General features: G+C 42.7%; 4 protein-coding genes across 4 annotated transcripts; 3 read left to right on the forward strand and 1 right to left on the reverse strand.

Moving 5' to 3' along the window:
* Positions 1-5,693: 5,693 nt before the first annotated feature.
* Positions 5,694-8,231, forward strand: BJ212DRAFT_1479582 (uncharacterized protein; the record flags this gene model as incomplete). Its single annotated transcript, XM_041339912.1, has 7 exons — positions 5,694-6,070; positions 6,140-6,321; positions 6,376-6,601; positions 6,658-6,899; positions 7,642-7,836; positions 7,892-7,926; positions 8,007-8,231. The coding sequence occupies 7 exons, from the start codon at positions 5,694-5,696 to the stop codon at positions 8,229-8,231; spliced, it is 1,482 nt and encodes a 493-aa protein (XP_041194448.1).
* Positions 8,232-11,176: 2,945 nt separating this feature from the next.
* On the forward strand, positions 11,177-12,194 carry BJ212DRAFT_1479583 (uncharacterized protein; the record flags this gene model as incomplete). The annotated part of the gene is made up of 2 exons (XM_041339913.1): positions 11,177-11,484; positions 11,537-12,194. The coding sequence occupies 2 exons, from the start codon at positions 11,177-11,179 to the stop codon at positions 12,192-12,194; spliced, it is 966 nt and encodes a 321-aa protein (XP_041194449.1).
* Positions 12,195-16,905: 4,711 nt separating this feature from the next.
* BJ212DRAFT_1479584 (uncharacterized protein) lies at positions 16,906-17,914 on the reverse strand (the record flags this gene model as incomplete). The annotated part of the gene is made up of 5 exons (XM_041339914.1): positions 16,906-16,920; positions 16,976-17,232; positions 17,287-17,379; positions 17,435-17,481; positions 17,538-17,914. 5 exons carry the CDS (start codon positions 17,912-17,914, stop codon positions 16,906-16,908), a joined length of 789 nt encoding a protein of 262 aa, XP_041194450.1.
* A 5,311-nt stretch (positions 17,915-23,225) lies between these two features.
* BJ212DRAFT_1298659 (uncharacterized protein) lies at positions 23,226-26,455 on the forward strand (the record flags this gene model as incomplete). Its single annotated transcript, XM_041332724.1, has 13 exons — positions 23,226-23,235; positions 23,279-23,356; positions 23,412-23,468; positions 23,528-23,608; positions 23,672-23,951; positions 24,048-24,371; positions 24,521-24,649; positions 24,846-24,871; positions 24,903-25,411; positions 25,479-25,672; positions 25,729-25,823; positions 25,910-26,386; positions 26,412-26,455. The coding sequence occupies 13 exons, from the start codon at positions 23,226-23,228 to the stop codon at positions 26,453-26,455; spliced, it is 2,304 nt and encodes a 767-aa protein (XP_041194451.1).
* Positions 26,456-27,026: the final 571 nt, after the last annotated feature.

A 27,026-nucleotide genomic window follows, 5' to 3' on the forward strand; every position in this document is an offset into this window, starting at 1 on the left:
GGACAAATGAAGTATATATATGTACATGGATGTCATGAGACTAGTTGGAGTACCAGTGATATGCAACATTCAAATAGACATATACCATAGTCAATATATCATGTGCAATTGATGAGTGATCTTTGGGCAGCATGGACAATATTGCATACCATCCTAAGAGAGACAGTGCAATGAAGTTGAAATGTGAGTCACATCAATAGAAAAGTCAAAGTAAAGCAAGGCAGAATAACAGAAAATAAAGCAAAATAAAGCAAAGACAACAAGCACTATGAAACCCAAACAACAAGCAGTGCCCAAGACCACAACAGCAACAAAACAGCCCAAATCAAGCAAGGTCGAGCAATAAAACTGCAATAAAATCCAAATATCAAGCAAAATAAAGTCAAGTCAAAATGAGACTCTGTCCTCAGCCAATGCATCACCCCCCAGACAAGCACAAAGACATGGGTATGATAAACAACACTACAAAATCAAAGACACTCCACAAATCAAATCAAGACACAGGACAAGGACAAGGCAAATCCCTCAAAGCAATACAACAGCAACACCACCAGTCAATCAAGAAAATGCACCCCAAGACAATGGAGAAAATAGTGTACACATATGCTAACACCATCTCATCAATAAACAAAACAAAAGAGCAAAGATCACAATAGTCACCACCACACAGATAATCTCATACACACATGCTGACACCATTTCCAATCAAAAAGACCAGGATCATGATAGTCATCACAACAGAGATAATAGCATACACATACACTAATACCATCTCTCATCAAAAAGACACAGAGTGCTCAAGTCACAACAACAGAGAAAATAGCATATGCACATGCTATAAATGCATGTCTCATAACTGGCAGGGGTACCAGTCATGCGCAATGCTCAAAATTGAATAGACACAGCAAGCCACCAAATCCAGCACCACTCCATCATAAGAGCATGATTGATAGTCACGACGAGGGAGATGATAGCATATGCATATCTTGACATGATTTTTCATCAAAACCAGGAGAGCCACAGCACAAAAAGCAGCACAAAAACAGTAAAAATCAAGCAAAATGAACCCAAGACATCATGAGGATCTGACCTTAGCCAACATGTTGCCAAAGACAAGGACCAGGACAACCAAGACTACGATAGCAATAAAACAACAAAAGTCAAGCAAAGATGAAACAAACAAAAACAAGAAAGACCACAATAGCAATAAAAACACCACCCTAGCCAGTTAGCTTTCTATCTATTGGGATAAAGTATCTATGGTCCCATAGATTTTCTCTGGATGAAACATCTTAATTTAGGTAGTAAAGAGAACAGAGGAACGCCAAGATCAATATTCTGTGGGAAAAAGGGAACACCATGTCTTTATTTGGTTAGGAAGGGCACAAGGGAACAGGGAACATTTGTCATTCTTTGTGGGACAGAGGGAACACATTATATCTGTCACCCTTCATTCTCTCACTTGGCTTTTCGCATTTTTGGCAACCTAGGTGCCTTCTATCAATTCTACCCTTCCTTTCATATCTTCAGATCATTTACTGATATCAGAGCTATTCTTCTTCCCTTTCTCCCTCTCCTAGCTTCATTCTCCCCATCTGAACACCATATCTAGCCCCAAGAACATACTATTTAATATGTACATTTCTATCTAGCCATGATCTTATGATATTTTTTGCCAGAAGATAATGTTCTTGGGGTCATAGAGGAAGTGTGCTGAGACATGCTGAATGAAGAGTGTGCTTGCTGGACCCATCATCAGATTTCTGTGAACATTACAATTTGTCTCTTAAGTTGTCCTACCTACCATCAGTATTATTGGCAGAAGTCAATCTGAATTTATTTGTACTGCAAGCAAATAACATGTTTGATATTTAAAGTGTGTGTCTGAGCCTCTATGCATGCCAGAATGTCATCACAAAAATGTCTAAGGGTTGTCCTGAGCAGTGGATGTTTTCTGGAGAATCAATGATGCTGATGGGTGATGCATCACTTCCCTACATGCAATTAGGCTTCCACATACTGTATTCTCTCATGGGAATCATACTCATTTGGAACATCAAACAACTTCCTTTTGATGTACCTTGCTTGCCTATAGGCTATTGGGCCCATATCCATCTAGCCATCCAGCCATTTATCATCTATTTAGTAAACCTCCTGCCTATTCTAAAGTCTAATGATTCTTTTCTTTTCAGCATTATCCTGCCTCCTCCTAAATGCTGCTACCAGTACTACTAGCTTCCTGCACCTGCACCTGCTGCACTATGCCACTTGTCATGGCATTTCTGAGTCCTATGCCTTCTTGGAGTCCTCACAAGCTTTGCATGTCACACTGTGCCCTCTTGTTGCCTCCAAAGTTTATAAGCATTTGTTTCCTTTCTTGAAAGTCTTGCCATGATAATATTTTCACTCTCTTATCCCATTGTACTCTGTTGTGACCTCTCCAAAGCTTTTGAGCCACCCACAGACTCACCTGGCAAATCAAAAATTTGATTGCCTGCAGATATATTTTCTACTATTTCCACTAGTTTACACAAATATCTCACTCTTTCCCTGATGGTAACTTTATAATCAGCATCTACTCCATGCAATACTGCCTATTCCTACTATTTATATGTTTTGCCTGAACATAAAATATGAAACAGGGTCCAGTATTTCATTGTGTTTTCAGATATTTACTCTTGCATTCATCTAAAGTTTTAAAGCATATTGCAGCCCTCTCACTTCAGCTTCAGCTTGAGCTGAAAAACTATGCATATTACACTGGTGATGCTCAGACAACTTCAATTTTAACTGGTCAAGGTTTAAGCTCTCAAGTTGGGTACTATTTGTCCACACAGGTATGTACAAATGGTGGTAGCTCTGAATAATGAACACTTGTTCAAACACTTTTTGTTAAATCAATGGTAGACAAAACATATAAGTATTTTACTGTGAATTGGTTGTGTGTTACTCTGAGTTATATTGGGATCTGTTCATTGACCCAATAGATGTGTTGGGATCATTAGCAATAAGTTTTGCAATATATATAAGTACTTGATCCCTCAGTATCTACTGGTCTCATACTTAGATGTGTTACCCACTGGTCTGTCCTCTGACTGTGTCCTGCTCTCAGAGAGTGCATCACTGTGTGTATTCATGTTCATTCACCTGATGCTGATAGTTGTCTGGCTGCATCCCAATCTCAGACAGTGCATGTTCTTTTCTGTTGGCTTGCTTACTCTATGCTGATGGTGCTCTGGCTGTGCCCCACTCTCAGTCAGCACTTGTTCTTGTCATTTGGCTAGCTTGGCTGATAGTACTAATGATGCTCTGGCTGTGTTGTTGCTCTGCAGCATCTGTCAAGAGTCACAAGCAAGTTAAGGTAAAGAAGAAGAGCATATCATGAAAGGGCATATCATGATTTCTTCAGTGCATTCTTTAAGTCATGTTTTGTGAGCCCTGCTAAAATATCATAGTTTTCAAGTCAACTTCCAATCCACTCAAACTATCCATTGCATATAGCATCACCCAGTCTCCACCCACACTCATCTCTTCATTCCTGACCCACTCTCACTCTCACTCATGCCATGAAGCTATTTGCACTCCCTATTTTCAATTTCTTGATGTAATTAATACCAGTCTCTACATCTCTCATTGTTACATAGAAACTACCATTTGACATCACTTTTACTGGGTACAAGTGTGGGTAGAGCTCTTGATACCCATGCAGCCAATCCTTATCTGTAGCCTTCTTGATTCTAATATAAATCATTGTGTTGTCCAGAGGGTTATTGATGGCACTAGTGCCCTCTCATGCTTATTTCCTGTACTGTCACCCTCCTTGTCATATGCTCATTGTTGTTCATCATTTCATTTCATTGTCAGATTCTCTGATCTTGCATGTCCTTTGCTTGCCTTCCTTGTTGCTGCTTTTGCTTGCTGTTGTGTCACTATTATCCTATGATATTCATGTTTTCTGATCATGGGTCAAACCATTTATAATGTTGGATTATAGTATAATTCATAAGAATAGAACCAATTTTGTTATACCATTTGAACTGGTTAAATATCATGAAATATGGTGTTATTCTTAACATACCCTACCATCAGGAAAATGGGGTATGGCTATATAGCAATATATAGTGTGCTATTGTGCCATATAGTGTTATGGCAACTATATTCTGCCATCATAGATGACCAACATCAATCCCATTTCAAGCTATACCTGGCTATATAGGGGCCATAGAACTATAATGTTGGAGTCAGAGGAAGCAGAAGTGTTGGACTAGGTATGAGTGCAATGTCACTCATTATCTTATTGGCCAATGTTCTGCATGTCCCCAAAGGTCTCAGATATATATTTTGTTTTCTCTTCCTATTCTACCTGTCTGATAAAAAATCCTTGCCAGTTGTAGGAACATCTCAGTCCTTGTATCAAGACTGAGATGTGAGTATCATAGTTTTATTTCCTTTCACTACAAGCTAACAAAAGTATTTGAATACATTCTCTTCTAGCTTGTTTGGTCCCACCCCTGTCTTTATTCACTAGATATAACTCATAACCAAGTCCCAAAAAAGCGAAAATCTGAAATTATATTTCAAGTAACTGCTACAATACGTAAACTACTAACTACAAAGGAGGCAAAAATGCGAAAATTACAGGAGGAAGAGACAAGAGAGCTAGAAGAAAGAATCAGATAGGAAAGGTGAAAACAAAAGAAAGACTTACCAAATAATCAAAAATGCAGAAATTATTGAGGAGGAGGAGTGAAGAGAGCTAGAAGAAGGAAAAGGTCAGAGAGGGAAGAAGAGGAAGAGAGAAAGACTTACCAAGTAGTCAAAAATGTGGAGCTAGAACAAGGAAAGGGTCAGAGAAGGAAGGAAAAGAGAGACAGAAAGACTAACTACCATATTGTCAAAAATGCCAAACTTTATGGTAATCTATAGAATTACATGACTTCTATAGTGGTCTATATACTGTTATAGCTGGCCATAGACTATATGGCACTATGGCATGCTATGGGGACTATATTGAGGGGGGTCTTCTATATAGAGAAACAGTTTTTGTTGATGACAAGGAGTGAGTCTCCTGTTCTGAGATATGTTGCTTCCAAATTCATCATATTTCATACTATTCTAACTGCTCTTGTCACATCTGGGCATCAACATTGATGTAGCCTCAGACTCTGAACATCTGTTCAACATCAATGACAATCTTGCAGGTCCTGAATCTGTATCACTTGATGAGATGCTGTACAGCATTTTCACTCCTAGAACACAAGAAAGAAAGCATGAAATGAGTGCTGGGTGATGGAAATGATGTGTTGGAAGACTAAGTTCTTGATTTTGCAGAATTGGAGCATGCTGACCTAGGTCTTCTACCAAAATCTGTTGATGATGAGATCATGGTAGCTGACCACACCTCCAGGCTTCAGCCTGTAGCACTTTGATTATTTTGTTTGGCACAATTGCCCACAAATAGTTCTGCCTCTATTACTACACCTGACACTACCTACCACAGTCTACCAGTGTTGGATCAGCTGTTGGCAGCAGAGTTCAAAAATGTTGCTATATCATGTTTGTGATTCATCATCACACTTATGCCTCTCATACTAACTCACTGAATGCCTTGCATCAAGAAAACAGGCTACCAATGACACAGGGGCATGGTGCTTCAACCTCACTTCAAACCTGCTCGCACACAGCATTGTGCGATGACTGCAGCAAAATCTGCAGGAAATCATGCTGTTATCAGTAGGGTACTTCCTCAACCCATCTGCGATTTCTGCATCCCTGTCAGCAAGGCCAAACTCTCTATGGACCAGTGGGATGCATGTGCACCTCACAGGGTTTATTATGGTGCTCTGGAACTGATAAGCTATGGTGCAGGGGATGCTGGCCAGCTTGAATTTCTGTGGGTTCCTGCTATGAAGGACCAGTGGATTCTCAGCTATGTGCCTCTCCCTACCAGTTATCAGTCGTCCTGGGTGTATCTTTGCTACTGTGTAGAATACTGGCTTGCAATGTGGAAATGTTGGGATGGGGAGTCAAAGAAGAATCAAAAGCAGAAGAATACAAAGATGCAACAAGAGTAGGCAGGTCTGATTGACACCTCTCGCAAGAATGCTGGTGCACATTTCCTTCAAGCTATGGTTTCCAGAAGAATTGTGTTGGAGGAGTGCATGGCAAATGGTGTGAATGATGGGCAGATTAAATCACTTGATGAGTTCCTCATTCACAATCACCAAGACTGGCTATTTGTGGAGTTCAATGAGCTGCCTGACAATGCAGACAAGTATTTAGAGGCCAATCCCCTGCACATGGGGAACAAGAAGATGTTTGGTAGGCATACCTGACATGGACATATGCATCTGTGCTAATTTGCGATGGCCTCAGACATGGGCTGTGGCATAAATGTAGATGACATCTCGATGATGCTCGGTGGGACAGACAATGCATGGATGTCCAAGGGACTTGACCTCTCAGAAATGTTCAAGAAAGAGATGGATGTGGCCCTCAAGCAGCTCAAGAAGGGGGGGGAAGGGATTGACATCGCATATGATGCAAATGCAGAATTGCCAGACAAGTGGCATGAGGCCCATGAGCCTCCAATTCATTGTCAGTAGCAGACTACTTCAGTTCTCTGCCCAAACTAACATTTCTTGTGTTGCCTTGCAGGATTCACCTTGATGAACCCCTGGTCTTTTTGTACCATTGCTTGTGGGTGGAGGAGGAGATCAAATGTGAAGATTTCCTAAAGGAAATTATGGACATGATGGCCAACAACAAGACACAACACAAGTGGTCATCGCATGTTGAACAGCTGATTGATGGCGGGATGACATGGGATGGCTTTAGTAATTTAGTCACTGATGAGTTGGATTTGGAGCTGGATCGGCAGGCTAACACAATGGGTCCAGGTATGTGCATTCATCACTTCTGTGGGAATGTATACCATACCCTGATTCACAGATGGTGCTGAGCCTGACCACTGTGGGAATCATATTTCAGCTGGCCAAGCTGCTGAGTGGAGAGCAGTATGTTCAGCCCATGGGATTCTGACTTGGTTCAGTGCTCAGAGAGTAGAAATTATCATCAAAAGGGACTGTCATTCAGGCTGGTACTGACACTAGTGAAAGAGATACATGCTTAAGTAAGCAGCAAAAATGCAAACATAAGCTAAAGAAAGTGAGTGTAGGTAAAGGTAAGTAAAGTAAGTAAATCTAAGCCCAAGGAAAACTTGACTGTCACACCGCCCATTTCTCAAATTGGATGCAAGGATCACATTGTGAGCTTACCTACACAACTCAACAAGCAACCCTGAGAACACTGCCAATATATTTCTTGAGAGCATCAGCCAATTTTCTAATCCAGATGCAAAAGATTGCAAGATGTGAGATTGGGTTTTGAGAAAGGCCAAACCCAACACAGTGACTACAGTGCTGCAGAAAGCACATGATCACCATTCAAAATCATCCAATATTCGCCAAGGTATGGTTCTTGTGTACTGCATGTACCCACACCTCACATGTGTACATCATTCATTGTAGGTGATGAGCACCATGTTGCCCCACCTGAAATGGAAATCTGTTCATCAATGGGCATGCATGTGTTTCCTCTTCATTTCCTGTACCTGCAACCAACATTCATTGAATTGTTTAGATGGTCATGAGGAGGCTCCCATTGGAAGTGACAGATTGCCTGAGGTCATGGTTACACTGCCCATGACTAATCACACAGATGATATACACAAACCATCACCTGGTCCCTCCTCAGTGGCTCAACCAATTCCTCCTGCTAAAACTGTTCCATCCAACATGGGCATGAATCAGACTGAGACACCATCAGTTCAAGATAGTGAGCAATGGCTCACCGATCATCCACCAATGGTCTCAGATATGTGAATCTCTAGCTCAAGGAAGGAGGCATGGCTTCATTGAAGCACTGGTAAGAACCAAGAGGATCAGCTACCAACACCATCAAACACCCCTCCTGATCATACTCCTGATGCCATCATTGAATATTAGGATGAGATGGACATACATCCCAACTCACCATCAGATCAAATTTCTCAATTCCCTGCAGCACCTGAGGAAGATAGCCAAATGACCAGCGATGATGACTCCATATCAGAATCACTTTTTTCCCTGGTGAATGTGCAACAGGCTATCAGGTCTTACAGCCATGTATCATATCCCACAATCCAGACCCACATTCCATCATATTCCCACGCCTTCCAAGCCTACATCTAGACCACACTTCATATCCAACTCATTCCCAGATCCCCTTCTGCTGTGTGCTCCACACCTCAGCAGGATTGACTATGCTCCAGATTTACCCCTGAGCTCCAGACCATCAGATCTCCACTGCTAGCCTGAACCATAACCCCCTGTCCCATCCACCCTATGTACACTCCATCCAGCAAGACATCCAGACTTCACCTCATCTCGGATTCTGGACTCTATCCACCTTCTCATATCCTGGTCCTGTATCCACCTTGTCTTCCGGATCCCCAGATCTCCAGACCTCTGGATATTAACTCCAGACCTATTCCCACCCTCTGTCCGATATCCTGCGCCTATCCCCATTTAGGCATTCTCTGCCTTCCAGCTTTCAGTTACCTCTTGTTCCGTCTTGCTTATTGATCCTTGTATGAGTCTTCATCTCTGAGTTCATTTACTTATGTTCCATCTTACTTACTAATGTGTTTCCACATGCTCGTACATAGCCTTGCTCCATTGCTTACTGATCCCCTCAGATACTGTTCAGTATATAACCCCTGTAGATACTCCTGTAGTTCCTTAGTTTGAATATCAACTTAGACTTGCCCAATCCTCTCTCAGACTTTGGTCCAGCTAAGTCTGTCCTACCCATCAGGCCTAGGGATTGATTCCCTAGGCTGGAGCTCCACCTTTCCGGCACTTACCCTCTTTCCAGACTTAGGTCCAATCCCTGTCTCTCCAACTCTACCTTAGGGTAGTCTACCTCTGTTTGTTTCTACATCGAACTTCATCCGATGTAGCCCCTATTCCTTCCAGACCTCCGGACCTCCTGTCCCTTGTACCTCCAGGCATCCTGTCCTTCGTACCTCTGGACATCCTGTCCTCCTGTCCTTCGTACCTCTGGACATCCTGTCCTCCTGTCCTCCTGTCCTCCGGACCTTCAGACCTCCTATCCTTCCATCCTGTTTCCTGTAGAAGTATTACCTTGCAGTGGGAACTCTCCTGAGCACTTCCTGTGTTCCTCCGGAACTCTCCTGCGCTCTTCTGGAAGTCCTCTAGCACTCTCCAGCAGAGTAGCCAGCCTCTGGAAGTCCTCTGGACTTCATCAGACCATCATCGGACTTCCTCTGAAATGAAGGGCCCATACTCGGGTAAGGGGCACAGCATATGAGCTGAGGCCAAGCCCTTCTGAGTCAGTCTCTCTCCTCCTTCAGCAACATGGTTATTAACACCATGAGGGTATCTCATTCAATGAGCTCCACAACATACTGTTGACCGACATCCCTCCTATTCACATATGTACAAACTGTGCATGAAGCTCTGCGGGCACTTGATCCTTGTCACATAGACAAAAAGATACTCAATTCCTTGTTCAAGAAGTTGGAAGAGGAAGAGTTGTTAGTTGATCCAGTTTTCATCTCACATGGACAGACAACCCAGTGTGATACTTGTATTGATAGGATATTCATTTTTACTTGTTTGGGCATCTTTGTGCCATCTCCAAATGCCCTTTGGTGTGGTAAAAGTTCAGAATACCAGGAAGAAATAATGTGCTTTGTAGGCACTTTCCTCAGTGTCTAGCACTGAATGGACTTACCTCATGCAGGCTGCATCAAACACTCTGACACTAGTATATTCAGGGCACTCCCTATGTCAATACTTGTAAGCCTTGCACACAATGAGTCAGTGCAGCTCACTGATTGGCATTTGTCATCCATACTTGACTAAACAAAGTAATATATCTACATACCATATCTCTTACTTTAAGATACAAATGTCAAATTAAATAAACTTGTCCCGCAAGCAAGCACCTGAGCACCCTCTCTGCACTCAAGCAGCATGGCACTCAAAGGAAAAGGCATCCAGCAAGGCATCTCTGCTGACTTGGAGAGCTTGTAAAAAAAGCACAGCCAGTGTGTGAAATATATCAGAAAGCAGCAGTGGCCTATCAGATTGAAGCCCAGTGTGAGAAGTCACATGTCAAAACAAAGGAACAAACACAAGTGGGCAAAATTTTGAAAACAGGACTCTTGCAGCTTGTGCATGACTCTATGGTGTGTTGCATATGAAACTGCAGTATGATATTTTGAAAAATTTGGCCTTGTTGCTTTTGCTGGGCCTTTTGCATCCAAATTAGGCAAAGTGGTGTGCACTTCCCACACCATTTTGCCTAATTTGGATGCAAAAGGCCCAGCAAAAGCAACAAGGCCAAGTTTTTCAAAATCTCATACTGCACAACACACTGTAAAGTCAACTGTGACATCATGGGAGTCAGGGAAATTATCAAGGTTTGGTCAGAGATTTATTGAAGTGTCAAAAATGAGTTCATCCATATCTGGGTAACCAGGTCACAAGTATAGATCAATATTGCTTGCTCTATAGATTGAACTCCTTTGTTGGCACCATCCTTCAACTTGAATGCAATGCCTCCAAGAGCTCGTACTGCTGCCATTCACCTTGGAATCACTTGGTCTGCCCCTGGGCGCCTTGACATTGGCAGTCTGACATTGCAAGATATGTCAATTGCAGCCCCTGTCAGTCAGCCCCCAGCTGCCCATGCCATTGAATCTCCTGTTACCAAGATCACAAAAATTGAACTTGACCATCTTGGCACCTTCTGTCATTTCTGCTCAGATGGGTGTGACACAACAGTGTCCTACATGTGTGTCAAGTGCAGTGCCATTATATGTCACCAAACACAGCCAGGCAGATCTGGATGCATTGGCCATGACTTGGTCCTGAAAACTTGGGAGTTTCTGTGTCCACTGTGTGCTAATACAAACAATCACCTGCAAATGTAAGCCATTCCTCCTTCTTGACCCCTAGCAACTAACCTTTGTAATCAACAGTTGACCACAGCTACCCTAGCCATGAAGGCAGGGGCTCATGAGAAATAGTCATGTCTGTTGAAAATACCTTCAAACTTTATCACCACCTCCATCTTAGAGAATGTTCCCAGCAATACACTTGTGATCATGGACACTCACTCTGATGAGTACACTGGTATGCTGCAGCATACTGGTGGGGCTTCAGGAGGAACCAATACCATGGCTGCAGAAATCATAGAAGCCTACCTCAGTAAGCAATTCATAAAGGCAATGAAAATAGCATTATCATATGCGAGGGATGATAAGTTGGTGGAGACAACCATCAAGGGTAACGTGCCATGGTGTGATACCACACCCAAAGCGAAGGGTGGGCGACAGGGACTTATCCTTGTCACTTGTGGGCCTGCCACACAGGTCAGTCATCACTTTGACTCACTGCTGATGCTGGTGAAGGAGTAAGTGGCATTGCATTGGTTTATCACACATTCCCCCTCACATGTATCTTAGCAACATCTTTGATTTCATCATTGTATTTGGAGGAGCCTCGACCCTCCCCATGAACATTGGCCCCATGGTTCAAGCCTTTGTTCGCAATGCTACCCTGTTTAGAATACCAGATGTCTGGGACTCATTGTGTGAATTGCTTGCCTCCAGTCCAGATGTTTTAGATCACAACACCATTGTCATTGTCTATGCCTCATATGTAGAGGGGAAGCATATGGTTGAAAGCAGAGAGATAAGCAAGCACTGTCCTCCACATCATGTGTTTGGTCATGAGTTCAGTGCATGCGCAAAGGAGGGCTGCCATCCTGCAGCATCAGATAACCAGGTGTCAACAAAGAACAGCAAGGTTCGCATTATTTGTGCAAAATGTCAATGGACATCTGCCTGGGTGGCTATTGACATGGACAACAAGTATTTCTTCTGCATCAAACCTACCATTGCTCCGATGCTCTTCTGGCACCATTTCCCCCCATCAGCTGGACTCAACAACTTTTTCATGAATGCAACATGGGATGCCAATGGAAAGTCCAAGAGAAAGAAAAGGCAGGAGGACAATGCTGATGCATCCACTAGTCACCATGCAAAATGCCAGAGGTTATCGTCAAGTTTGGAAGGGTCAAGCAGTGATGGCAATGAAGGGTTGCCCATGATATGTGAATGACATGGGTGCCTTTCCATGCATGGCCTTTCTTCCCTCTACAATTTTCTACACTGTCATTGTTTGCAATGCAAAGCCAATTTGTTTTCAGTTGATTTGAATATGCGACAATATCAGAATCTACCCTCCACAAATGCACTCAATGTGAGTTCCTAGGGCCCCTATATTCAATCATCAGTTACATATGTCTAGGTATATCCATCCCAAATATTGATGCACATGTTGCTATCCTATTGCAGAGACATGGCTAGGAACATTCCTTATGGTCTGTCAGTGTTGGGCATGCAGGGTGTAAGTGTCCAGTCTGCAATGTGTTGAAGCAAGAATTGATACTGAGGAATTCATTAGTATCATGGTGTTGCCTACAACCTGAGAATGTCAACCTCAACCTATCATCATGGTGCAACTGTAGATAATACTCATATATGTTAGTGGAGCCGGGTGTCTGAGTGGTGATGTTGTCGACCTGTTTGAGAAGGCTGAGGGTGTTCTTCCCTTCCACTCCCAAATCAGATATATTCATCTCACACATTTGATCCTGTTGAGACACTCCAGAATGGAAGAGCACCTCTACTTGACTCAGTTTATGAGCAATGCAGTGGAAGTGAACATTGTGAACAGTGAAACAAGGGTAGAGGTGGGCAGACTGGAATGATATTTAAAATTGTGATTGCAACCAGCAATCATAATGAAAAGATCTATTGGACAAGTTGAAATAACATGGAGCTTGTTGAAATCATACAGCTTTTTGATGCAGCATTGAATTGACACCATTGATACAAAGGGGAAATGGAGCAAGATACAATTTTTGTCCACTTGTATCCATTGTATAGATCAATACATGGCAGCATGTCCAAATTTACATGGAAGACTTTGGCAATGATGGGTTGGTAACCCTAGTTTCTCCAACTAGGTAGGATCTGAAAATTTAGCTAGAAACAAGGCTCTGGACACATCATCAGCCTAGTGTTGCCACCAAGGCAAATCAAATCAAATCAAATTGAGGTGGGAAATTGCAGTAACTTGACACAACTCAGCACTTATGAGTTGTAATGAATTGTGCCTTGTTTGACTCATGAGTTGGTAATGAGTTTGGGAGTGATACAGACCAATAGTCCAGCCAATGAGAAGCCAGTGACACTTGTACCACCAATGACAATTATTTGCAAGTACTTACACAAAAAGCAGACAGAACTAATTACAATCAATTTTTCTTGCATTCACAAGCAACTGATCAAGCTCTCAAAGATTCCCAGTAACCATCAGCTCATCAACTGCTCTTAGGATTACAGGTCCACATATTGTGTAGTCTTGCTCATTAGCCACCACTGTAAAATTGAGGTGATCTTGCTTGTAGATGAACTTCAAAACTTGTAGTGCTTTGAGTGTAGTCGGAGATAGGTTGTTGCACCATGGAGTACAGGTCTCTTTGCTGGATGAAAATATATGCTTGGAAGGCACAGATGAAGCTCAAGCAGGTAGGACATCCATAGTGACTCGAAATAGAAGTGGGAATGTGTGCTCTTTTTGCTACATAACAATTGCTAATGCTATGAAATTAACAAAGGAATTGTATGGCATACCTCCCAGAAATAAACTATATCTGTTATGCACTCAGCTGTTTTGAGTAGTAGACCTGCATTTTCACAACAAGAAAACTCACACTCAGCATTTTTTCTATCCTGTTCAAGTTTCTTGCAGATGGGTACCTCTGTGGTTTCCAGTGCCAGGGAGTGCACTGTTGATTCAGAGACAATGATGGTAGGAGTCAGAGGAATAGTGCTGGTGCTAGTAGTGGATGCTGAGAGCTGAACAGTTACTGAGTGTGGGGATGGTCCCAATCACAGGGGATTACAATGTATGGAAGTGAACTACATCAAATTGATTCTAACTTGTGAGTCAGACAAATTGCAACTCGATTTAGCTTGGTAGGTTCGAGTTGAAATGAATTTGGTCATTTTTGAAGCAAGTTGAGTTTAACTCAATTTGAACTCACCTCAACAGCAACACTACATCAGCCAAGGCAACTCATAATATGGAGTCATTGGTCAGATTCGAATGATATTCTGCATGTTAAATGTTTATCATGCAGTGCATGATCAACATGTCATGTACACCAGAGAGTATAAATCATGAATGGAGACCATTTGTGTGCAGCACTTCCAACTCATGAGTGGTACACCCATATTATTACAGTTTAGATAGCAGGAACTGACTCGCACTTGGCACATTATGCATGTCACTCAAGTCCAGACTTCCCCTTGGCAGAAGAAGGGAAGGTACACATAATGTCTGAATGACTCCAGACCACACCATCCTTATCAGGGAGGGCAATCATTCACCTGAAGAGACAGAGCCTATGCATCATTGGCCATTGGGTAACACCACCTTGCTATGAACACAATCAGACACCCGAGTATGAGTGCAGGAGTGTTGTGCTTCTTGCCCAGGCCTATCAACCACAAATTATCTCCTTGACAGGAGAAGGGGACATCATGTATGCTAGATATCTAGATGACTCCAGAATATGTGTCACTGGAATGTGACACAGCATGGTACATGATGTTGTGGATAAGTTCAAAGAAAAGTTGGATATTCAGCATATCCTTTACATGAATCCAGAACACCAAACATACCACCACAAAACCATACATGAAAATTGTGGCAACTTATCATGATGCCAAACACAGAAAAATATAAATGATAAACAATTTTCAATAGGGGAGCTCACACTGGGAGCTTTGCTTATGCTTGCATCCCCTAAAACTATCCAATTATTACATGGGTATAAACAAACCAAATATGTTATATGCACTGCTGCTTCTGTCAAGCACTCCTCTGCTGCAGGTTCTGACAGTGGATTATTGATTATTGATCATCCAAGTCTTGTGAATGCCACAAGAAAGGAGGATCTGCCATGCCTTCCCATTCCCAATGTCCACTGGTTCATGGACATTACATGGATCTTGCTGTCAGAGGTTGAGAAAGACGAGAACAAGCATGTTTTACTTGGTGAACCTGCCAGCCTGGCTCTCTCAAGAAGAAAGGAAACTGAGTTCTATGCTATCCTCATGTAGCCCTTGCACTGTGTTCCCCACTGCATTTGGAAGTGGGACTAGAAGGAGGCAAGCACTGTTCACCATCAAATCTGCATTCATTTTTTTTGATCATGCCATAGGATACATCTGGTGATAAATGAGTTCTTTGAGTGTTATGTTCCTGCCAACAGTACAAATTTGATGACAAATGTGGACACTCAAAGTATCTGGGGGTATGCTTTCTTTCATAGCACTTTTGTATTATTGAATTGATTCCTTAAGTAGATGGGATTGTCTAGAAATTCCCATTCTTTCCTGTCCTTCACTGCATCCTCTTGTCTCATCCAAATGAAAGTCCCATTGCCATCACCAAGTTAGGTACTGGTCCATGGAGAACCATTGTCAACATATATGCATGCAGATACTGCTCATGGAGAGATCTTTGCTTGCAAGGTACTGATTGATTACTGGCTCAAGAAGTAAGCACTGTTGTATTACACAATCTGCATCTGCACAAACCAGGGCAGGGGGTTGTAAGCATATAAGCACAGATAAGTGTAAACTGTAAGCTCCCAGGTGTGAGCATCCCTATTAAATGTGTGACTATGCTACTGATATAACTTAGGCACTACATATAAGTACCTCATCAGCTCATTGAGCAAACAAAAGGCATGACTACAATCATGAGTGTGGTCCAATGGAGATGTTGTAGGTACATGAGTAGATCAAATGAAATGCAACTTGGAAGGTAGAGGTAGCTGACAGGGAACACTGGATGAATGGCAATCACATTGTTTTGCCCACTTATGCTCCATACTCTGACTTCTCCCACCTGGAATATCAGTGAGGTATATCATGGTGAATATATCAATGATGGGGGAGAGCTAGCATACCTCTTCTTCTCTGACATTATATACTGTAAATTTCAACAACTCTAACATACATCAGTGGATTTGCACAGTCTTCCGTATTCAATGAGATCAGGAATGAAATAATCAATGCAACAGGTCAGGTGTGCTCCAGCAAAAAATAATTGCAAAGGAACACAAAGGGAAATGGTAGGATAATGTACTTCCAGACCAATCATGTTTTGGCTGATACAACAGTTGTCATGTGGAGAGGCTGGTGGAAACAATTGTCCTCAATATATTTGGTGGCTTTTTGAATATCCAAACACCCAATGGTGACAAGTCTGGTAGTCTGACTAAAGCAAAATATGTTGGCAGATCCAGACCCTCAGATATAATACACACTCCTTGCCAGCACATACTGACTGCAACACCACTTCTCTCTACACCAGAGATGTATTCAGCACATGTACTAAAATATATTGTCCTACATAAGCCCAATTCTTTAACTGATATAAATTGAATTTAAAAAAAATAAAAAGTGGCAGAAGCTGGTGGAAGTGGACCAGCCGAGGGAGAAGATGCCAGCAGCAAGAGCTTAATGAGGTTGCTTGAATTCATGACATTGGTTGGTTGGAGTGACAAACAAGATGTGTACTACAGTACAGTGATCCATAAGTATGTGATATAAATGCCAACAGAGGCAATGTCCCCTGTTATATGACCAGGCCAAAGTACTAAAGAAGGCAGGGTGGGGAAGATCTACTATTGTGAGTGTCACAATTGTTGTCTTAGTGTTCTAGCCCAACTACAAATGGAGGGCTCAATCTATACACTTCTTTCCTGTACTCAAATATCATGTTAGTGAGGAAGAGGCACAGGTGCATCCACTCCTCACCCGCACAAAGGAGCTGGTCCTCCCTTTTGCTGATAAAATGAATTGGAGGCTCATGGGCCTTGTGCCACTTGTCTGGCAATTCTGCATTTGCATCATATGCGATGTCAATCCCTTCCCCCCCTTCTTGAGCTGCTTGAGGGCCACATCCATCTCTTTCTTGAACATTTCTGAGAGGTCAAGTCCCTTGGACATCCATGCATTGTCTGTCCCACCGAGCATCATTGAGATGTCATCTACATTTATGCCACAGCCCATTTCTGAGGCCATCGCAAATTAGCACAGATGCATATGTCTGTGTCAGGTATGCCTACCAAACATCTTCTTGTTCCCCATGTGCAGGGGATTGGCCTCTAAATACTTGTCTGCATTGTCAGGCAGCTCATTGAACTCCACAAATAGCCAGTCTTGGTGATTGTGAATGAGAAACTCATCAAGTGATTTAATCTGCCCATCATTCACACCATTTGCCATGCACTCCTCCAACACAATTCTTCTGGAAACCATAGCTTGAAGGAAATGTGCACCAGCATTCTTGCGAGAGGTGTCAATCAGACCTGCCTACTCTTGTTGCATCTTTGTATTCTTCTGCTTTTGATTCTTCTTTGACTCCCCATCCCAACATTTCCACATTGCAAGCCAGTATTCTACACAGTAGCAAAGATACACCAAGGACGACTGATAACTGGTAGGGAGAGGCACATAGCTGAGAATCCGCTGGTCCTTCATAGCAGGAACCCACAGAAATTCAAGCTGGCCAGCATCCCCTGCACCATAGCTTATCAGTTCCAGAGCACCATAATGAACCCTGTGAGGTGCACATGCATCCCACTGGCCCATAGAGAGTTTGGCCTTGCTGACAGGGATGCAGAAATCGCAGATGGGTTGAGGAAGTACCCTACTGATAACAGCATGATTTCCTGCAGATTTTGCTACAGTCATCGCACAATGCTGTGTGCGAGCAGGTTTAAAGTGAGGTTGAAGCACCATGCCCCTGTGTCATTGGTGGCCTGTTTTCTTGATGCAAGGCATTCAGTGAGTGTCAGCACAAGAGGTGTAAGTAAACTAGTTCTTATGTGCTTGATCAATTGGACAGAGGTGCAGATGACATAACACTTTTTTTTCAGCCCTAATGACTTCAAACTCTGCCAGCAATTACCAACACATATGGTGTCATGTTCATGTGACCTGCTACCACTTTGAAATTGTTTGGCTCCTATAGTAAGGTTCAAGCATTACCCTACTCAATAACAGTTTACTTATTTTTTGAGTGTGCAGGACAATAACTGTGATAAATTCTCCAGTAAGGTTTGTGTGCTGTTCCTATTGCAGAGAGTGAAACAAGAAACAACTTGCTGAGAGACTTGCTGTGAATGACAATACAGTATCCTCATGGTATACTCATGGCGCACAATAACTCAGCACATCAACAATATTGATGCCAACCAAGCAGCATGAGAGAATCCACAAAGAACCTCTTGACAAGTCAGAGCTCCTGCTTTCCATCTCCATACTCATGCTCGGTATCTGCATATTTTTCCCTGTAGGCTTGATGCACAATCACAGTGTACTCTGACATCTTACTGATGATTTGTTTTTCTTGGCTTGTTGTTCAAACAGCAAATAAAGTAATGAAATGAAGTGTTATCATTAACTCAGTTACACCTGAGGTGAAGATGTTGTTCACCAATGAATGACAAATGATGAAAGATTTTCATTGCCAACTACCCTACCAGTGATCTCAGGCACTCATATGGCAAGTACCTCGGCAGCTCATTGAGCAGACAATAGGGATGGTCAACAATCAAAGTAGGTCATTCAAAAGCACACTGAGCTTTCCTGACCATTAGATGCCCTGTGAGTATCCCATATTCAGTTGCTGCTCAGCAAGCATAGATCTTACATAAGTCCTTTGATATTTTCACTCTTTTTCTTATAAGGTATGCCTAAGCCCTATTCAATAACAATTTTATTTAGCCATTTTATTTTGTAGCAAATCAATCAGGCACATTACACTGTGTTGCAAATGACTTTAGAGGTGCATGAGAATTTTTTTATGAGCTTGGTGTTGCAAATGGACATGTCAAACATCAAGTTCATGCATTTGGAATTCTCGCCCTAATACACCCCAGTATCAAGTTTCCGAATTGACTCTAGAACCTGTTCTTAATCAAGCATGGCCATGAATCAGCAGCACATGGCCCACAAAGACCTACTTCTTGGACTTGCACCCTTGCCACCTCCACTCCCTGAATTTTACAATCAGCATAACCCCATCTCAGTCCCCTTCACCCAAACTCAACAAGGAAACACACATCTCAGTCATGGCACCCCAGAGCACCAACCATCCCAGCCACAAAAGAAAATTTAATCCTGCTGCTATCCATGATGGCAGGAATGAAAAGAGTATCATGTTCCTGTGCAAAGAATGAAACACCCTCACAACCATCATGTGGGCCTACAACTGGAAATACTGGTGAGCAATGGTCAGATGACCTATCCATATTGCAGATTAGAGCACAGCAAAATGGTGAAAAGGGCAGCTGAGGGCAAGGAAAAGAAGGGAAATCAGGGCATTTGAATTGACAAGAGGGAGGAAACTTGGACACAGAGATCATGAAGCTTGGGGAGACTGGTGTGAACAAGTCACCACTTGAGGTTCCTAAGAAGAAAATTGAGAAAGCTAAACCTCATAGAGTCACAGAAAAAGAGAAGTTACAGATCATCCAACATGTTACTGACGAAAAACACTGGACTGAATTCAGAGTGCAAGCTGGTTACTACTGGACACATGTGAATTTTTGAGCTCTATTCAAAATTTGAGTACAGTACACTTGATCATAATGCATGGCATTGTAATGCATACATCTCATACTGCATCATTTTTTGTGGGTCCTGCTGTGGGACGTAGGTGAAATGCAAAAAAACACATAATGCATAAGCCTAGAACTATATGATGCATTATAAGAAGCCTTCTTTGGGGGATTAGGTAATGTTTGGGGGAGTGTAGGTTCATGTTGGCACCTGTTCTAATGTAGTTACAGCTACCTCAAGTGACTATAGGTGTCAAAATTTTATTTTCTTTACCTCAAACATGCATACCCAGACCTGCAGCCATGGCAGAAGTCAGCACCTTGCAAATAACACTCGCAGAGGGTTCAAAAGACAACTAGACATGCACCTGTTACCCCAGCTACATCCAACAAGACTGACATTCGAAAAAATCTCACCTTAAATGACTAGCTCACTGTCTTTGCATACATTGATGCCAATCCCCATCAGTTGTGAGCTGAGAATGTCATGCACTTTGGGAAGAAAAGCACAGGGGCTTTGGCCTTTAGCTAGTCAGCCTTGTCTTGTGCCCTCAAACAATAGCAAGAGTCAGAAGTGCATAGACACTACCCATAATCAAGAATCTTCTGGACCCTGGTGAAGAGAGGGAACCTGGTGGTGTTTGGTTTCTCAGTGGAGGCAAAGAGATTATGAAGGAAGTTTAAAGGGAGATGACTATTGAGAACAGAGATAGCATGGAGGTGGATTCAGATGGTGAGGACAGTGAGGAAGATGGAAATGCAACTCCAGATTACACATTTGCACAAGTTTTCACACTGTGTCAGCAACTCAAAGATGCTCTAACTCTGACCTGAACTCCATTTCATTGAAAATGTGTTTCACATGGTGCACTTTCATTCCCAGTTCCATAGGTAGGATGTTGTGCTGTCTTGTGTAGGCTGGGAATGTGAAGAGGAAATGGTGTACTGATTTGTTTCCTTTGTCACACTGAACATCTCCTGTAGCTAACTTTACTATGCAGTGAAGGTCCTTGTTGAGCAGTGCATGTCCCATCCTGAGTTGGAAGAGAAGTGAACTATGGTGGCAGGGAAATTGATTGATGATATCAGCAAAATGTTTTGATGGAGCGGATGGATCTATGTACAGCATGTACTATGTATAACTCTGCTAGTCATACTCTCTGCTGGTCACTGCAAGAGCCTGGAGTTGACTCCACAGCCATGAGAGTATCCTTGCATATGGTGGTGACAAATGTGGTGATGCCATGTGGACATGCATGGAGTTCAGAGCCTGCTGCAGCAAGTAGAAATAGAGGGAATACCAGGGCTCAGTAAGAGCGTGAGGGTATGAGGAGAAATGGACTGAGTCCACTTCTGCAAGAGGCTTGCAAGAAGCAGAAGAATCAGCAGTTTTTTGCATTGTTGCTGGGTGGATCACTGATGACCTGATGTAATGTGTTGGACTGCTAGTTGATGCTGACAGCAGTCAAAGCACCATGAGTCACTCAAACAGGCATGTCACATCACTTGACCCAATTAGGATGTAAAAGTGCCAGTAAAAGTAATCAGGCCAAATTTTGACAAACTTGTGCTGCAATCTCATATACAACACACCAGTTATTTGACCACCATGATTTTTAAAACTCATTGTCAGCTTACCAAATGAACAACTAACTAATCTCTATTTGATATAAACTGAACAGTCTGTGGCTGCATCATTATAGATACAATCAACTACATATTGACCCTGACACCTAGGGCTTGGTGTATGGGATTGCATTCTAGGTCATCCGTGTAGCCTTTCACCCTCTCACACTGATCACAGAAGTATACAAGTTGTCTTATCCTCCTAAGGTGTAGGTACATTCTGCTTATATTTTTGCACAAGGATTGTTGGTAATTCCACAACAGTTAATCCACTGAGTTCAGTGTGTCAACTCTTCAATGTGTTTCTACACCTTTTATTTCCAATCCTCATCACACTTTGACAGTCACATTGAACTACATTGAACTACATTAGTATGCTCATATTACTGGTCTGAAATGATCTGACTAATCAATGGCCTGTAATAATGGTGTGTTCTCCAACCAAGGGGAATTCTGCTATTTAATGCTGAGGTTCTGCCCACCAGCCCTTCACCCACAACCATCATTATTGTGTTGAGTGCAGCAGCATGTCCAACTCACATGTGACTACCACACTCTGCAACATTTACCCTTGCAAAAATGCTAGGGCAGACTGTAAACATAGTTATCAATACTATTCAGATGTTGTTTTAATGGACCAAGGTGCCAAAGTCACTGTGACCTGCTCTGGTGATAGCAAGCTAAAGTGTCCTGCTAATGGCTGTGATGTCATGTTCAGGAGATGATGTTAAGGTCGTACTCAAAGGGTAACTAGATCTGAAGGGCTTTGGCCTCAGCTTGTGCGCTGTGCCCCTTACCCGAGTATTGCCCCTTATTTCAGGAAGGCAAGACTAGCACATCTGGAAGGTCGGACAAGTAGCGTAATGGATCCGGATGACTTCTGGATGAGGGATAAGTATCATAAGGCTAATCTGGACGAGTCCAGACTAGAAACTAACGGTAATGGACTGTCGGGGACAGAGGCGGATGCAGATAGACTATAGGAATCAATCCTAAGTCTCGGAGGGTGATGAGAGTAGAGGTACTCAAGTCTGGAGGACAGGAATGAGTAGAACTAAGATGATATTCAAACTGAGGTACTACAGAAAGTTACAGGAAGTTATATACTATAGGTATCTAACGGAATGATCAATCAGCAGAGTCCGAGGCTATGTATGAAGCATGTGGATAGTCTATTGGTAAGTAGAAACAGATCACAAATCGTGAAATGGAAATGAAACATAGGTAGTGGATAAGGGAGCAGGACGGATATACAGATAACTGAAATACCGGAGTTAGGGGGTTACTGAAAGGAGACAAGCACTGGTTGTGGATTCAGATGAGTTGTGGACCGGACTGGACGAGTGGAACAGATTGGATGATGAGATGTTGGAGGGAGATAAGATGTGGATAGGATCAGAGATAAGATGTGGATCTGAGATGAGATAAGGGTTGGATCTGAGATCCGGATATGTGGATATGACAGATGAGCAACATATCAAGACCATGTGGTGAAACATCGTAAGTCTCTGCTTTTGTATTTGTTCCATGATTACACCTCTGTTCCTCCCTCAGACACACATCAAATTGCCCTTCTTGATGTGCCAAACCAATGCAAGCAGCAAGATATTTACAGGGATGCATCCTCTCATATTTCCTTCCTCTTCCTTCATTCAATCTGTTGGCTTTTTAAGGCCCTGTAGTGAATGACCTTTGTGCATCAATTCCAAATAATATGGGTGAGTATTTTATACTAGTACTTGCCCTGGATTGACATCCCAACCTTGAATAAAGTTAGTTCAATGGAGGTGCCAAACTGATGTACACACCAAACTATGAACTGTGGTGTGTGATCTTATTTCTTTTTTGTTCATTTCATTCAATCTAGTACATTCTCAAGGCTCTACTGTGGTCCCTTTTGAAATGCAAAATGACCAGCAGGCAGTGGCATACACCAGTTATTCTGGTGCATCTTTGTGTTGTTTAGTCAACTTCGATTGAATTCTGTATTCCATCATTAGTGTCAGCTGACCATTCCCAGGGCCATGTCCCAAACATAGCTGATGATATTCTTCCTGGTGGGTCATCATCTTCCCCAGACTTTCAGACCCCATATTGAGTACCCAATTTTATGAAGGATCCCTTGAGGGAAGAGTACATCTTCAAACTGGCATAGATTACCTGGTGTCAACTTCACTATTGGACACCTTGGGGATTTGTATGCATGATGGACTCCAGATTTTTATCTGTAGGGCCCAGGGTTGCAAGAGTCCACTCACAGGTAACATGGTGGCTGGTCACCTCAAGAACAAGAACAATCATTCTATTGCCACACACAAATTGGATGAGCTCACTAAATATTGTATTGACAACAACATCTATGGTAGGCAAGAAGAAGTCAAGCTTCCTGCACCTGGAGGGCCTGTAATCCAGATGATCTGCCTTCCCCATGTTGGCATAGCCTGTACCATGTTGACGGATTATCTCTATGCTGTCTGCAACCTGGACACCATGAAAAGACATGCTAGACAGGTACATGGACATGCCCCAACTGAAGCAAGGTATAAGGAAGTTTCCATGCAAAACCTCTTTGATTCAGTTGGGTGATTGTACTTTACTGTGGATTCAATCACTTTGGGCCCCACCAACAACCTCAGGACTCTCCTCATGCAAAATTTCCACTCATCCCTTGATGTACCTGTGATACCAGAAACCTTGACCCCTGAAGAGCAAAGGCCTCTGCTCAAAGTCATGTTGTGGGATACATTTATGGTCGATGTATGGCAACATCCAAGGGAAGTCAAAGCAGTGGAAACATTGAAGGGAAAGCACCACCAGGAAGAACATCACGGTCTTTTCAAGGCCATAGGCACCCTAGTAGTAAATCACTTTCATATAGCTAGCACCATCCTCAATGGAAATCCAAACAAGCTGACTATAGCAAAAACACTGTTGGATGGCAGAAATATTACTTGCCAGTCGTCAGTGTCTCTTTTTCATTCATAATCATTTATGATATTTAACCACCACCTGCTGACAGTAAATACTGGTGTCCAATTTCCAAGGATGACCATGTCTATCCCAATATGATCATCCAGCTCATCTGAGCCATTATTAAGCTTTGTTCTAGTCAGGGTGTTCAATCCTTGTTCTTGTTCAGCCTTGATGTCACCCAAACCAAGGCCTTGGACACTTTCATTGGTGGCATGGTATCTTCTAACATGAGCATCAATGACCAGAACATCAAGGAATTCCACAAGTTAATATGGTCATTGATCAATGGACCCAGTTTTCATGGAGGTTAACCATGGGCTAATGTCATACAGCATTTTATCTGGCTACATGCACTTCAACATGATGGGAACTTCTATGAGGCAGGTGACCTGTCACCATATCTTGCTAAACTGGAATATTTTGTGAATGGCACTGCACTTGTTCATGTGTTATGGTATCAGAAGGACAGTGACATGGGCAAAATCAAGTGAGTCCCTCTTGTAAACTTGTGAGCACAGCTCATCCCTCCATTTTTGATTTCAAGTGGGTCCTTGCCATTCATAATGAGGTCCTGGCTGTGGGACACTCCAATACATTCAATATGCTGTTTCAATACCAGCAGTTTGCTTTGTCCTTGGCCTTGAACCAGCAAAGGGAGCTGAAGGTCTTTTTTGACCCTGGGTTCCAGTGGCTGTCGGTTGGAGCGGACAGAATGCACATCACTGCATTTCACCAAGGTATCCAAATGCTCCTTCAACAAGTGGAAGACAGATATCTCCTGCTTACAAAAGGATGTGTTGCATTCAACAGCATGCCAAACAATCTGAATGATGACATGACAAACACCATCCAGAGAGATTCCTTTGCAAAGGACAAGCAGTTTGGTTCAGGATCACAACTTGGCTATGATGGATGGAGATGGACACTTTGGATGGAATGTGCCAGTGGTCAAAGACATCCTGTGATGAAGTGGGGAGGTATGGAAACCATTGTACCACTTGCTCTATGTCACTGGTCAAATCTCCATGTGATTGGTGCAGTTTCTCGAGCATCACATCTCCAACAGTGATCGCCATCACAATATCTTCATTCAGGGACAGGAGTTGATTCTTTTGTCTGGGTACAGCAAAACCACTCAGATTGCAGATAGAGATTCATGCACCCCTGTATTCATCAATCCCAAAGTTGGACTTTTCTTGTTTGAATTCCTTGCAGGCAGGTTAAGAGATACTGAAGCAATCCTGGCAAAGGTTGGGTATGGGAATGCTGCACACCATGAGTATAAAATGTAGGTCACTGCATCATCAGCCATCATGCTGACTGTTCTCACATCTTGAATTTTAGGTACTTGGTGGTGGAGAATGGCAGCAGAATCAAACCTGATGGTATTTGGAATTTAAGCAAAGGAACTGCAAGGTTTTCAACTGCATGTGGCGTGTGTGAGCATTCCAGCAAGGTGCCATTGCCATGGCAAGAGAGTTTATATCTCTGAATGACACATTTGCTATGGCAGAAGATCTCCTAGCTGAGGGGATGGACCACTCCATGGACACTGACAAGAACCATTATGGCATTTTATATGGCTCAATGCCTGAACTTACCAACAATACCATGTTAAAGCATCATTGGTTGAGTGAAGAATGGCAGGTGTTCTGTGGTCTTGGCCCCTTTCCACCTCAGGAGCCAATTCAACAGAAAAGGACCAGGAGTGCACATTCACAAAGTGCACAAGGTGATGGACAATTGTCTCCTGACCTTGCAGGGATGTCCAAGACTGTGTCAACCATTGCCAGCAGTGCAGTGACAAAGTTACTCCAGGACAATCTGCCTTGCCTCCTGAAGGAACTTGCTACCACCACTATCCTGCCGCCCATTCTGGATACTCTTCAGCAGTGCACTGCTGCACTCACAGTGCTTCAGGACCACCCTTTCAGTCCTCACAAATTGTCATCAGTGCAGACTCCTGCTAGGCAAGGGGGAAGTGGTCATGTATGGTCTGGAGGTATGTATCAATCATGTTCTGGTAGGATGTGATATTCACAGGTCGCACAGGGAATGTGGTCCAAACTAGACAATCCAGCATGTTGTTTCCCTGTAATGATACTGATGAAGGGTCAGGGTCTGTGGACTTGGGTAATGGGGAGCCCCTTCAGTGACAAACTCTGTATTATACGGGTCACCCAACCTACATAATATCCCATATAAGATAGGCCAGTGGACTATGGGCCAATGTTATGTATATCCTCAATGTTGATGGGTGGGCTGGGAGGGATATTATTTCCAATGGGGACAGGTGGGCCCATCTATGCTGATGTTATAAATATCCTCGACAATGGCAGATGGGCCAGAAGAAATATTATTACTGATGGAGATGGGTGGGCCCATCTGGGCAATATGTAGAGTAGGATAGACATATATTATAGACAGCTGGGCTGAAGAGAGATGTATGGTAGATATTATTATATAGACAGGTGGGCTGATGTATTAGTATGATTTGTAGATGGGTGGGCCAAGGTGGGGGTTATATTAGATAGATGGGTGGGCTGATGTAGGGTATATTAGATAGATAGGTGGGCCAATGGGGCAGGGAAATATGTATTATATATACAGGTGGGCTGACATAGGGTATATTAGATAGACAG

The sequence above is a fragment of the Suillus subaureus genome, assembly GCF_016647635.1.
Source record: "Suillus subaureus strain MN1 chromosome Unknown BJ212scaffold_11, whole genome shotgun sequence".
NCBI lineage: Eukaryota > Fungi > Basidiomycota > Agaricomycetes > Boletales > Suillaceae > Suillus > Suillus subaureus.